This window comes from Drosophila obscura, unplaced genomic scaffold, assembly GCF_018151105.1.
Source record: "Drosophila obscura isolate BZ-5 IFL unplaced genomic scaffold, ASM1815110v1 contig_1, whole genome shotgun sequence".
Taxonomy (NCBI): Eukaryota; Metazoa; Arthropoda; class Insecta; order Diptera; family Drosophilidae; genus Drosophila; species Drosophila obscura.
The window spans coordinates 2,522,865-2,536,963 of NW_024542679.1; the positions used below are offsets into that span (position 1 = coordinate 2,522,865).

The 14,099-nt window shown below is 41.3% G+C and overlaps 2 protein-coding genes and 2 non-coding genes across 7 annotated transcripts in view; 1 reads left to right on the forward strand and 3 right to left on the reverse strand.

The window, feature by feature from the left end:
* Window positions 1-1,949: 1,949 nt before the first annotated feature.
* Trnal-cag lies at window positions 1,950-2,033 on the reverse strand. The gene has a single exon. It is a non-coding gene; the product is annotated as a tRNA-Leu (tRNA).
* Window positions 2,034-4,315: 2,282 nt separating this feature from the next.
* Trnal-cag lies at window positions 4,316-4,399 on the reverse strand. The gene has a single exon. It is a non-coding gene; the product is annotated as a tRNA-Leu (tRNA).
* A 75-nt stretch (window positions 4,400-4,474) lies between these two features.
* Window positions 4,475-6,161, reverse strand: LOC111080606. Of its 2 annotated transcripts, none has more exons than XM_022376321.2 (2): window positions 6,015-6,161; window positions 4,475-5,935 (listed from the first exon to the last, which is right to left on the reverse strand). In XM_022376321.2, exon 2 carries the CDS (start codon window positions 5,574-5,576, stop codon window positions 4,596-4,598), a length of 981 nt encoding a protein of 326 aa, XP_022232013.2. In that variant the 5' UTR covers window positions 5,577-5,935; window positions 6,015-6,161; the 3' UTR covers window positions 4,475-4,595. The 2 variants fall into 2 exon arrangements, with proteins under 2 accessions (XP_022232013.2, XP_022232012.2); XM_022376320.2 differs by having other exon boundaries at window positions 6,010-6,161.
* Window positions 6,162-7,910: 1,749 nt separating this feature from the next.
* Window positions 7,911-14,099, forward strand: part of LOC111081408 (NAD(+) hydrolase sarm1) — a 38,560-nt gene continuing 32,371 nt past the window's right edge. Inside the window, exons 1-2 of one of the 3 annotated variants that reach the window (XM_041596429.1) lie at window positions 7,911-8,486; window positions 8,548-8,678. In XM_041596429.1, the coding sequence (XP_041452363.1) occupies window positions 7,943-8,486; window positions 8,548-8,678 (675 nt within the window). In that variant the 5' untranslated portion in view covers window positions 7,911-7,942. Of the gene's footprint in view, window positions 8,487-8,547; window positions 8,679-10,956; window positions 11,353-14,099 lie in introns of those variants that run through there. The other 2 variants (XM_041596430.1, XM_041596431.1) reach the window with 2 other exon arrangements.

Below are 14,099 nucleotides of genomic sequence, written 5' to 3' on the forward strand. Positions count from 1 at the left end.
GATGTTAGCAACAGAGAGTTTTGCAGACAACTTTAATCAGTACTGCATTTTGCAAAAGAATAGACTAACATTAGGAGAGGCAATGCCAAAGATCGTGCAGGCACACACAAGCAAGAACGAGTGGCCAAACCCTATACTTATGGTACCATGCGAAGCAACACCTCTTGCTCTCACAATCGGATAAAGTGCTGCCGATTCCGCTACTTTCCCGTCAGATCTGGCTTTTTTTTAAGGCCAACTGCGTGAAATTTGAAATTCGAGAAGATCCAATATATAGCTGCATTTAACAGATATTTGGAATTGCAAAGTTCATTAAAACCAGATGTCAGATAATGGGGAAAAAACACTAGCTTAAAAGACAAATTAAAAAAAAAAAAAAAAACCCATAGATATGAGCTTTATATTTTAAGCTTTTTTTTGTGATGCAAAGTTGGCAGCACTGATGTGGAGCAACGGCCAGTACGCTGCCTCCACGATCGGCGGCTTGCATCGACGCAGTCAACAACAAAAAACGCAGGGCGACGGTCGTTCGGTGTTCTTTGCGGAAAGTTTTCGCGCGTATTTCACTTGTGATTGAAAATAACAGACTTGTGGAAAATTTATAAGTTCTCGTGTTGTGAAAAGTGTTAAGTGATGTAGAATAGAGTTTTAATGTGTGTCTCCCACACCCCAATCCAATCCAATCCCCGGCGAATGCAATTACGAAATCTTGTGTGAAATGTGCGTGTGTTTGGTGTGCGTTTAATTTTATTTCGGCTTCTGGCTTCCATGTGTCTGTCTATAAATAACAACCACTGTGAGTGATCGAGCGGGCGAGTGGTGGAGCGGGGAAGAAAAGCGCAACAAAAGGCGAAAAGAGCTAAAAATGAGAGATATCAAAAGCATAAGCTGACGGGTTGATTGACTTGCAGGAATTTTGTGAAAACACCCCACTGTTCCTCCTCCTAAGAAGCAGCAGCAGCAGCGGTCGCAGCTTCCGTTGCGCTTATCTGCGGGCGCAGATTTTGACGACGCCGACGTGAATCGCTAATGAAATGAATCGTCCCATGAATCGCATTTTCTGTAAGTTTTGTTGCACATCAAATTAAGCCCACAGATACGTTTGTACCTTTGCAAATGTATGTGTATTTCTGCCAAGTCATAAACCCTAACAGTGTGTATACATTTTGGGGAATTTATTCCATAGTAAAGACAGACGCACGTCAATGTACTGCCCATAAAAACCGACATAAAAGTCCCGTCAATCAGCGGAAAAGGGCAAACGATCTTCACACGCTCGCCACATACAAATTTCACACTAAAGATCAGAAAAATCAGGATTGTAACCGATAATTGGAAGGCGAATTGTAGGATACCCTTACCGATCAATTGTTACCATGGAATCTCTGCCATGGCAAACATCTCCATATACTAATAATACCCTCTTAAAAGCGCGCTAACAAGCAATTTAAATGTTAAACACAAACAGCACAAGGCCCTGCCTTAAAGACCTGCAATTTATTTGGCAAAAAGTTTATTAAAATCCAATTAAATTCCAAACAAACTAGCGGCAAATGACACCCACACACGTCGTTCACACAAGTCCACACAACAAAAGCAACAAGTGCACCCCCCTTTGGGCGGGTGGGATCTTCCGGGAAACAAACATACGATCCGTTGTTCTAAACAACTTGTTTTTGTATATTCCGCCACATGCTTTTCCCAATTTCCATTTTCCATTTTCCATTTCACTTGATTGAAGTTTTGGCCTTTTGCACTTGTTTTTGTTTAGTAAAAATAATCCATAAATAGATGCTACACACAAACACACCCACTGGGCACATCTATTTTCATTTTTTTTTGCTTGTTTGAAACCAAAAACTGCACAAAATTATGAGGTGAAAATATAATTAAAAGTGCGGACAAGCGAAAGGAAAACCTGCGGAAAATGAAAAAGACAAAAAGATTCTTGTCAGAAGTGGGATTCGAACCCACGCCTACAGAAGTAGACTGCGACCTGAACGCAGCGCCTTAGACCACTCGGCCATCCTGACTGTTGGGATGAGCAGAGTAAAGGCACGTTTTGGATCAGTGCTTCAATTAACTCTCGCTCTCGCGACCGAACGCTGCCATAAATCGAACCATAAATACATTTTTATGGAAACTGTATTTGCATGTGAGAATTTTATTAATAATTCTTTATGCTAATTTTTGTACTTTTTCCTGTAATTGGAGACTCGGTTACCGTTTGTCAGTATTGTTAATAGCCGTGGACGTTAATTCCTTGCCATTACAACACTAATTGCCTGTTGAGTAACAAGAACTATACAATTTTCAATGCGGAATAATTGCAAATCGAATCGATTCGATCAGCTGCTTTGCTCGCTGCTGCTGCACTTTGTACAAATGCCGACAAATTGTTTACAAAGTCGGTTTTCACATGGCGATAAGATTTATCTTCAAGAGGGTGGGGCCACCAGAACAAAAGAGCAGCGCAGCGCAGCGCAAGTCCCAGACAATATTAATATCTATATCTGTTTTTTTTTTATGAATTTCCCAAAAAGAGGGGGTACAAAGAGGTGACTTGGAAATGAGGTCAAGACCCGCAGCATTCTTCTGATTTAAGCCAAAAGCGAACTCTCGCTAATAATCCGGTTCAGGGGGCGTGGCGGACAGCTACCATGGGAACCGCCGCCGAACCCTTCTCATTAGTCGTCGCAGCGGCGGCCCCTCTTTTGTGGAGATTTCGTCTTGTTTTTATATTCCGCATAATAATTTATTATGATTGCTGGCGGTTCCTCTCTGCGAAGATCTTTGGAAAATGTAGATTTTAATGAGCTTTTTCGAGCAAACACTTGACGACAGTTTTCCCTCAAAGAATTCGAAATTAGTTTTTGTATCTGCAGAATAGACGGTGGCATTGTTTATGCTTTGCCTTTGACTCAATGCCGACATCCATCTAAATATATTCTCCCATGTGTACATACATACATACATACATATGTACATATGTATATGCGTATAGATATGCCCAGACATATGTCTGTTTCGGTGTCTGAAAGATGAACGAACGTAATTTGCATTTGCGCATTTTTCTGGCTAATTATTTGTTTATCCAAAAGGAAAATAACCAAAAAAAAAAAAGAGTGTGAGAGTGTGGAAAAGGAAAAATACGCAAAAAAAGGAGTGGAAAAAGGAAAAGTCGGAATTCAAATTGAAAAATTGTTTTGACAAGCTGCGAAAAATGATTTTTGCCATTGCCATTGAACTTGTGGTTTTCCAGCAATAGCAAATCAAATAAACAATTTCAATGGGGAAAGGAAATCAGCTCTCAAGTGAGGTAGAAGAGGAGTAGAAGTACAAGCAGTCAGAGAGCTGGAACCCAGTTCTAGTTTCAAGGCAAAAGTCGGCTGATAAGTTATAGTAATTTATAATCATCGAAATGGGTCAGTCAGCGCTCATACATAAGTCAAGCCGGCAATTGCGCACGCAATTTTTATTCATTTAGAATGCATCAAAAAACCATTAAATAAAGTAAATATACATATGTACATACAAACATACTATAACAAGATATATACTCGTATGTTATTCTACTGTCAGCAATACATAAAGGTGCAATGTGACACCATTTAGTAATCGAGTAGATGTGGAGTTAGCATATCTGTCTCTTTTTCCATGTTATTTTTGGTATTTTTGTTTGTATTTTGATTCCAATTTGTGGATTACGATTCCAGGTTAGGGGCTCAATGCCATTTCATGAAGTTCTCTGGGTCATTTCTGTGTTACATACTGCATGCAGAAAATGCTGAATCGAAGGGGGGAATCGAATGGCGGGCATATCGACTGCGTCAACAAATTGGGAGAATGGTAATGGGAATCGCAGGCGAAAGCATTTGTCGCACAAGGTCTGGACAGGTTTTTATCAGTGCAGTCGCAGGTCTGTTTTGAGAGTGTTTTTATCTTGCCACCGATTGCGGCTCGTATTGCCAGGGCAGGGATTTCCTAGTGCCATAAACCTGTATCCATTAGCTCTTTCAATGGGGCTCATGGTCAGACATTTGATGAATGACTTGTTCGTGCTCGTGATAAGCCCTTTTGCGGCACGCCTAATGCACTTAATGCCCCCTCTTACAATTCGAACAGAAAAATAATCAGAAAACGTGTCTGTCCGATTGAGCTTTTGCTGTTTTATTTTATTGCAGGCCTAGTCAGTTGATGCGTGAGAAATTGCTTGTGTATGTGATTTCAGAGGGCTTAACAAACCGAATTTCGTAAAAGACCATCGTAAAATATAGATTTTGAAATATAAACAGAAAAAAGGAGACAAAAATCTTGTCAGAAGTGGGATTCGAACCCACGCCTACAGAAGTAGACTGCGACCTGAACGCAGCGCCTTAGACCACTCGGCCATCCTGACTTGTGTCGGACTAGTGTCAAAAATCCGATTCGAACATCGGCCGCCAAACTCAATGTTAAAAAAAAACAATTGAAATCCAAACAAATAGAAAAGTACATACATATTTCGTTGGCTTGTGTATAAATTGTTGTGCCACATAAATTATTTCATTCTCTGCTCGATGGTCGATGCCCCCTCAGTGGTCAGTGGTCAATGGTCAATGGTCATAAATGATGATCACTGCCCGCAGCAGCTGGAAGACCTGCTGCCGTGTGACTGACTCGCTTTTGAATATCTTCATATTGGCACGAATAATCTTCACAAAGTCGTCCACTCGCTCCAGGGTGCAGTGGCGCAGCATGACGGTCGATTTGGTGGACAGCAGCTTTTTGGCCAGGGTTAAGTAGGATTTGACGAACTCCTCCATGAACCCCAAATGCTTGAGTTTGGACATTTCCTCGTGCTGCTGGAAGATGTCCGATATGTTGGCCTTTGTGATTTCCGTATGCATTATGTCGAGCCATGCATTTTGGATATAGGGAATGTGCATATTGTAATACCGCCAGAAGGTAGCATCCAGAACAAATAGAAACTTCTTAAAGATTTTCGAATACGCGGCCTTTTCCGAGATTGTCCTTATCACATTCTGGCTTATCACATTGTTGTGGAGCAGCACAAACATCGTTGGGAACATCGGGAGCCTGGGCAACTCATGTCTGACCAAATTGACGAGAATATCGCTTAGAAATTCGGCAATATCCACCACCCTGGCATCCTCCACGGCACTGGCATAGATCACCAGGTGCAGGGGATGGGCAATGCCACAAAGGCTGAATACCAAAGCCGTATAGTTGGAGGTCAGCGAGATGGCATCGAAGGTCAGGAAGCACTCACACGCCTGACCACATCCAATGGAGTCGGTCCTCTTGAGTATATCATCTGTTCGCTTCACGTACTTGTATTCGAGCTCCTTGGCTTTGATGGGGGTGTAGTAGAGCTCTCGGCACTGGTGTTTGTGGGAATCTGTGAGCTCGAGATATGGACGCAGGTTTTCCAAGTTCAGCTCATATGTCATCTCGAGCCTGGGATCTGGGATCTGGGAATCACCCGGCAAAAACAAAACAACACAAACAGGAGTAGTACATCGGAGCCGTCTAGGCATTGGGTTTATTTCCATAGATTTATTGTTCTGGGACATCGATTGAGTCAAGTGAAGCCCATGTCCCGAAGCGACGAAGCCGTTGACGCCTCGTGTGGCGCTTCAATCCAGTTGGGATCAGTCGCAACGTTTTGAAACGGCTTGTGTACTTAGATATTTCATCTTTCGTGGATTGAACAAAGAAAACATGACCACTTGTCATTCGGTTGACCTTTTGTGTGTGGAGCAGAACTTTCCCGAAATCTTGCGCTGATTCCAGGCTTAAATAAGCCCTCAATCGTTTCTTGGGTGTGCCACCAATAGTAAAAAAGAAGGTCTGTAGTCTAGGGATCACCAAAGTGCCACGCATTGGTTTGAGAAGTATCAAAAGCTGAGGCTCTGGCTGTGTCTGCTTCATGCTGAAAATTCATATGTCAAAAAATGCTTCATTAGGTGTGAACTCTGAATGGTTGAATGGCGGAGTGCACGCAACTGTACTTTCGCTAGTGAATTTTCTTCGTTTTTGATCTCTGCCATCTCCTCCTGGACGCACACATCCTTAATCAGTAGATTCACTTTATTCCCCATGCTTTTAAAATAAAAATTTTACGATATTGACAGATTTACCGAAAACTTCACACTAATGCTACAGCGTTCCTAGGGTTGCCTGCACTCCAAAATAATTAATCATTGTGCAACACTGATACGCCCTGTCAATATCTATAATTGCTAAATACACGTCTACCCTACCCGTCTGTCTAAATTGAAATGATTAATGTCTGGCATCTTTTTTCGTTTTTAGATTTAAGCGTTCGTTTCGCTGCAATTTGCATAATTGCAATTTATTGTAAATCCGTGTGCAAATATGCAACAAATTTGAGCTGCAGCTCTTTAAGGCAAAACCAGAGGCCGACGGCTTTTCATGAATCTCGCTTTTCTGTTTGAATCTATCTGTCTGAATGTTGGTTTGTTTTTCTGTTTTTTCTGTCATATGCAAATTTATCTCGCGACTCTCTGGCACTTCAAAAGAAAATTCCTTGCATTAGGCAGGCAGGCAGGCGTCTGATATCTGTGGCAGCAACTTGGCAACCCTGGTGCCCTGTCCAATCAGTCAGCGGTGTGCACCTCTGACAGAAACGCTAATTAGTTGTCAGCATTTGTGCATTACAACTGACTATTTGGGTTAGCGATTCGATAATTGATCAATTGCCAATAAAATGGAGGAAAATATCAAGTAAGGTCCCCCAAAACAATAGTTTAGCGGTGCAAACTATAGCACGGTGTTGGAAAACCTCGTTCCGCCGTTGATTGTACGATTAATTCTGTTTGCTCTTTATACTTTTTTTTAAGGGGTTCAAAAAGTTGAAAGAACTAAATTTGCCGTGTTTCTTATAGATCAAGGCTCCAAAGAGGCATTCATGTATCATGTATGTTTTTTATTGGCCTGTGAGCAAAAGAAAAGACAGCTGTTTCAGCCCCCCAAATTATGTGTTCTCGGGTTCAAGGGCAATTTTCAGTTTCAATGATCTCTCAGCCCACGAAACTTCTAGACAAATAAAGCCATGAGCCTAAGATTCATTCACGTTTCCAAGTAATTTAACTAAAGCTAATTTCATTTTACTCCAAATGCTGACGTATGTGTGTGTGTGTTTCTCTTTTGTATATATTACAGATTAAGCCGAGAATTAAATGGCATATAACCATATTATGGCCGCTGGAGATCCCACGCAAAGTCACGAAAATTGAGCAAAGCGACGAACGTCACACAGGCGACTTCTCATTGTCTATGCGACCACGTAACGCGACTCAAGTTCAAAAGTAAACGACGGACAACAGCAGCAGCAGCAACAGCAGTGCGGGACAATCCAATCCATGAAAATGCTTGTTTTGTTTTTTAACTAGTAAATAAATATGGCCTTGAAGCTATAATTTAAAAGAATTTTAAAAATTAACAACAAAGTTAAGTGCTGCTGCTTGCGGAAAACTATCGCTGCAAATCGAACCATCCCTGCTTTCATCGTCCGAGGACCATCTTTAGCCGCCTCTCTGGCTCTGTTTTGGCGGAATTTAGCAACAAAAGAAAGATTAATTAAAGAAATAACATATTTAAGGCGTGACAAAGGCGAACAAAGAAAAGATACGCATAAAAGAGGTGTTGAGTGCACATTTCTCAAGGCAAAAAGTGGGTCAGAAGCCGTCGGTCACGTTCCAAGAAAAATTGCAGAGGCAGAGGCCAGAGGCAACAGCTGTCGCAAAACTTTGTGGATTGCAATTAATTGTTGCTTTTGTTTGTACAAATAATTATGCAACTTGCTGCTGCAGTTCCCTAAAAGAGAAAATACAATACAAAAAAAAAAAAGAAAACGTGAATTCATTGATAAAAAGCTAAGAGAGAGAGAGAGAGAGGCGTCCGTCACGTAGTAGCCATGAATTCGCCGCAGCTGGTGGCGCAAGCACACGATACAGAGAGCGGCGGCAACAACAGCGGAGCGATGCCGATGCCAATGCCAACGCCAGCGGGAAATAAATATGCGCCTGGACGTAGGCTAGCCGCGAGACAAACTCTTCGATTGGCAATACCCAAACATCAGGGGGATCCACTGGCACTGCCACACCCACTGCACGCACAGTCCCATCCACATCCACATCCACAGACGGGGGGCATCTATCGGCATTCGCCGTCGCAGCTGCCACCGGCGCCCATACTTAAGAGAGCCGCAGGGAGCAGCAGCATCCCCAAGTCTGCCTCCCCTCTGGAGTCTCACAACCTGCCCAATGTGACGCCCCATAGTGGGAGTGGGCGGATCGGCTGCAATGTGGCAGGGGGCTGCTCTACGAGCGGTACGTCTTCGGGCTCGAATTTTCTGGGTGTACGAAAGCCCAGTCTCACGTTGAATTCCTCGGACATAAGGAACAACAACGATTTGTTTACATTTCCCAAGGATATGTCGCCTGCATTGGAATTGAATGGTGAGAGGAATTATATCTTTAGAGCAATATATAGCTATAATTCTGGTTTTCTACGTTGCAGATCACTCCCACTCACACTCCCCCCTGTTCACGGATATATCTTCAGCCAATAGCAATGGCTCACCCACACATCATCATCAATTGGGCAGGCTCTTCAGCCTGAGTCCTTCGAGCATACGAAGCTATGGAAATGTAAGTAAAAGCTTGAATAGATGTTAAGATAGTAAAGGGAACAGAATTATAATAAAATGCAGGGAACCTGGAGTAGATCCTCTGATTCAAATTAAATAAAATATCCATCTTCAATTTTGTCCCTGGGTCCCTGCAGGGTACTCTTCAGTTGCTTCTTCAAACTCAGACTGTGCCTCGATTCTCACTCAAAATTAATGGCTGTGTGGCTATTTTTAAATAACGCAAAAAACGCCAGCAAAGTTTATGACTCACTTGGAGCGAGGAGGGTCTTCCCTTGGTTTTCTTAGATTCTCACTCAAAGTTGTACCTCCCCCTCGAAGTTATACCTCTCATTCTCCATATGGAACTTTTTGATTATAGTTTTGCACCATACACCCATACACAGGGCCTTTGCTGTTGACCCAGAGCTAAGTCCAGACTGAGCTTTACGGTCAGAAATCCCCCCATTCTACATACACACAGACCATATTTAACCAAATACATAACTCACACCTCACACGCGACGACTCTCGGTTCTGGGCTCTGCTCTGGGGTATGGGGAGGCGGCACTCCCTTTCTTGGGGACTTTCATAAAACCGGCTTTTGCTCCCGCTCCCGCTCCCTCTCCCCCGTCTGCCTGTTGTGGCTGTTCTTTATGTAAATAGGTAGAAAATAGCGTCCGACTCGACTTAATTAATAAATAACATTTAGCACGTTTACAAAACGAGTCACAAAAGAGAGGCAGAGATAGAGAGAGAGAGTGAGAGAGAGAGAGAGAGAGAGAGAGAGGGAACCCAAAAGAGAGTGAGAGAATATATACATATATGTACATATATTCGAGAAGCTAAAACCACATTATTGGATGGGTTATGGGATGGTTATGAATAATCGGGCATTTGGCGTTGATTTTTTAGCATGGCTCGTGCGTCGTTAAGCAAATTTCTTATTTAGCGAAAATGCCCTACGTTGGGTAGATCGATCTCAACCAAAGTTTTGTCACACTTTTGTTATAAATAATATTACTTACTGATTAAAGATTGAAGGAAATGTCAAACAATAATTGTAGATGGTATCAGGGGGGTGGGGGGTGTGTCTAACAGAAGTATTTTGTGTTCAACAAACTTTCAATTAAAAAATGGAGAGAGATGACCCACATTTTATGGCATTTTTGGGGGGTCTATGATAAGATGATTGGGATGATTTATTATAAAGAAAATATATTTGAGGGTATGGGAGTACAAGAAAGAGATATGGCCATATTTTTAATGGAGTTTCAGATCATCATTTGGCAGAGCTTTTGCTCTATAAATATAAATATCTACATTCTGTGTAGATCTTAGAATATCTTCAAAGAATCCCTTTTTCCATTCTTTATATAAGGTTCCAAAAATGCTTTTTTTGCTTATTCCCCCGATCTCTATCCATTCGGGTTTCTTCTCTACCGATCTACAGGGTATTCTTTTGTCACCTCTTTCAACCTAATGATCAATTAATTTCTTTCTTCTTGGGCTATTCTTAACTATTTGACAAGCTCTTCAGTTCCAACACACACAAAAGAAGAACGTAAGAACGTGAGTTGTTGTCGAACTTCAAAGTTTATAATGAAGATTATATGAGAAGTTGGATGTACAACATATTAATTGGTTCTTCCGCGACAGAGAAAGAGATAGAGAGAGAACACAGAGAGAGAGAGAGAGCTATAAAAGAGAGTGTTCTATAGAGAGAGAGAGAGAGAGAGAAAATCGATTAGTTGGACGGAACCAGAAACCAGAAGCCCAGAAGGAATGAAGCCAGAGGGACGGACGCCTGAGGGACGCGCTACAACACACACACAAAAGCTAACGCGATGACGATGATGATGAGGTCGGGGATGGTGGGTGTTGAGGAGAGGTTTGCTGTGGGGCATAATATACCTAAAGCTCCCAAAAAAAACACACACAAACACAGATACAGTTACAGATACAAATACACAAAAATTCAGATATATGAAAGCTACAGACAGAATGTGTTTTTGGTGCGGCATTTTGTGGTTTTCGTAAAGAATTCCATTTTCAGTATTTGCTGAATTGAGATGCGCACCGGTTCGGTCGAAGGTCTCGTCTCGTCTCCCTCTGTCTCTCTACTAGTAGATATCTTTGTGGATTCTCCCTGAATTTATGTTAAATATTTTCTGATTAATTGCCTAGACATTATTCGAGTACTGCCCGAACGGCGAGTTGGAGAAACGAATCGTAGTTTGATTTTGTCAGTGTCGTGTTTCAGTGTCTAGTGTTCGGTGGGTGCTTCGGCAGTGGATGTGCAAAATTCGTATAGCATGGGCAATCGTTTGAGCGGTTTGTGGTGCAAGAAAACAACATTAAATATCAGCAACAAAAGTGGCGAGAAGGAAAATCCCATTGCCACAGATAAAGCCAAAAGAATTCGTAGAAAATCAAGTGGTTCCGGCAGTGGCAGTGGCAGTGTCAGTGATGGTTTCAGGGGCACATTTCGCTTTGGCAGCGTCCGTCGTTTATCTTTAACGAAGGATAACCACAAGAAAGGATCGGCCAGCCATAGCTCGGCCCCAGACACTGGGATATCCACCATAGAACAAACCTACAGAGAGCTAAGCCAAATCCCAATCCAAAGCACAGCAGATCCCAACAGCATGAAAGTTAATCCCAATCCCCCCCAACTTCTGCCGACCGCTGTCAAGGTAAGTGCGGAATTATCTATGGAATTCCACAATTATGTCATGATTTGAGTGGGAAAACAAATTGGAATCCGAATCTGAATCCGAATCCAAAATGAAACTATAAACAAAAGACAAACTTGAATTACTATTTTGATACGCTTCCGAGGTTCATGGCCAAAGCCACGAAATAATTTGTGTGAGTTTGTTTTGTTTTTTTGTGGATAAGGTCAGGGTGGGAGGGGGTGTCGCAGAGGGATTTGTGATTGCGTTTGCAATGCGATGCGATGATGATGGTGTCATTAGTACATATTTCTTGTGAGTAAAGGCGGATGCTCGTTTCGTCGCTAGGGATTATCACTTATAATTTATGACTCTTCTCTAATTGAAATTGTAAATAATAAAGTGAGATATTTAAATTGTTAGTATTAATCAGATATATGTATGGGAGATGTCATAGACAAAGGGTTTAAGGGTTCTTTTTTAGATGATTATTTGTTGATTACTTTTGCAAGAAAAGTGTTTTAAATGTTGGATAATTTGTCCTAAATCTACTAAAGATCAACCCCAATTCTGAGCACTTTTCTCTAAGAAAAAGCTGTAGTATCTTTCAGTAAAAAGAACCCATTAAAAACTCGGAAAACCACTATATAAAAACAACTAAGAAATACAAGTTTTTATTCCCACTTCACTGAAATTCTTCTTGAATTAAAAAACCCAGCAAGTGAGTATAAATTTCCCCCTCGAAAATGTAGCAGAAACGAGTTTTTCCATGCAATGCTCCCTTTTGGATATTCCAACGTTACGTATATAATGTTGTAGCAGGGAATTACGATTACGATTACGATTCCCGATTCTGTCTCAAGTGACCCAATTCTTCGACTCACAAATAAATTAAAAAGTACACAGAATTAAAAGGGAGACAATCGAACAACGAAAGAGAGGCAGAGAAAAGAACGTGTTAAGCACGCTTTGCATATAAATAAAATGTACGATCTCAAGTCGAAGTCGAATGGAACAAGGATGGGGGCAAAAGTGAAATGCATCGAAAATCAATTACGCATGAAAATTCCAACAAGAAAACCTAATAATGATGATGATGATGTCGCCACTGTGGGACTAATTCTAAGGGACAAAAAGGGCGTGACGCGTGTGGAGTTTATGGCCCAAAGCTAGGCCTTAGATGATACGTGAATGCGGATACTGCACAAGCTACGAGATACTGCCATCAGGCGGTGGTGGCTCTCACGAGGATGAGTCAGCGCTGAAAACTTTTGCCACACGATCGTTGTGTTTTTCTGCACATTTGGCGACTTGATACCCGGCTTTAAGGGGCGATGATTCATACTTGTTTTAGGCGAAAGCCTCGACCATTCATTGATTCATTCATGGATAGAAGATACCTCCCATACAGCAGCAGGAGGAGGGAGGGCGTTGGGGGCTGTAGCCGCAGCTGTAGATACTTTTCATTTTCAGTGTCAGATTATTGAACGTGACTCAGGAATGGCAGGACTTGACTAAGTTTGCGTCTTAAAATTGGACACAAAACATCTCTCACTCTACGCTCATGATCAAAGAAATGGGGAAAATATTTAGTGACTAATTTGCTGGTGACCTGAATCGCAAAAAGTATCTGAAAGATGCTATGCAATGCGAAAGAATGAGAGATTTGTGTGTCTTCTGAGCGGTGAATGATAAATGATGAATGGATCTCGTATGGATTGCATAATATTCACAAAAGTGTGACCTTCTGCCTAGGCAGTTCAAGAAACTCTTTCAATGTATCTGATGGATACACAACTGTAGATGAAGTGTAGGCGCCAAAAGAAAAAGGGATTATCTATTCGGTTCAAGGTGGATTTTGCATGCTTTTCAGTTGGATATTTTGCTTACTTTTGGCTCCACTTGGCCATTTCCTGGAAATGCTAAAAGGAAAATACACAACTTACGATAAACAAATGAGCCAAAAATCAATTAGATTGAAAGCAAAAACCCCAAAAACCAAACAAATGCCAAAACATATTCTCCATTTGAAAAGGCACCAAAAAAAACACGTGTCCATTTTCCAAATCAATTTAGAATGTTTTCTAATTTTGTTTAAGTAAAGTAAATGGAAAAAAAACAAAATATAACAGTCATTTCAGGTAAATAAATAAAAATTAAATAGACAAAAATACAGGTGCAAATCGATGCCAGTTTTCGTATGAAATCGAATCGATGAAGAGCATGCAGGAAGAACGTGTAAAAACTACTAAGTAAATACCAAGAAATCATATTTATTTGTGTGCTGTTTTTACGCCTTTTGGCACGCCCTCAACAAAACAAGAAAAATTGCATTCAGGCGAGAAATAAATGCGCCAAAAAGTCAAATAAAAACCACTTTGTTTAGGCCTCAAAAGCAGAGAGTGGAGAGAGCATACAGAGTCAGAGAGGAATAATGATCACCACTGTCCTCTCTCTCTCTCTCTCTCTTCTATCACTCTCTATGGCTATATATGTATATATATTTCTCTCTCTCTCATTGCCTGATTTTCGAGGCACCGACTCCGTCAGTCATTTTTTGTGCCTCCGTTCTGTGCGTGCCTCAGTCTTGTGTCGAACCCTCAACCGTCGAGTCCCATAGAGCGCTTTCGAAGACAACGACAAAAATAAAATAAATATTTCAAAAGAGCAGCATAATATATCTGAAAAAAAAACCAACAACAAATGAAAAATCTTTTAAAATAAAATTACAATAAAATCGTGAAAATTGTGAAATAGATTGATAAAAT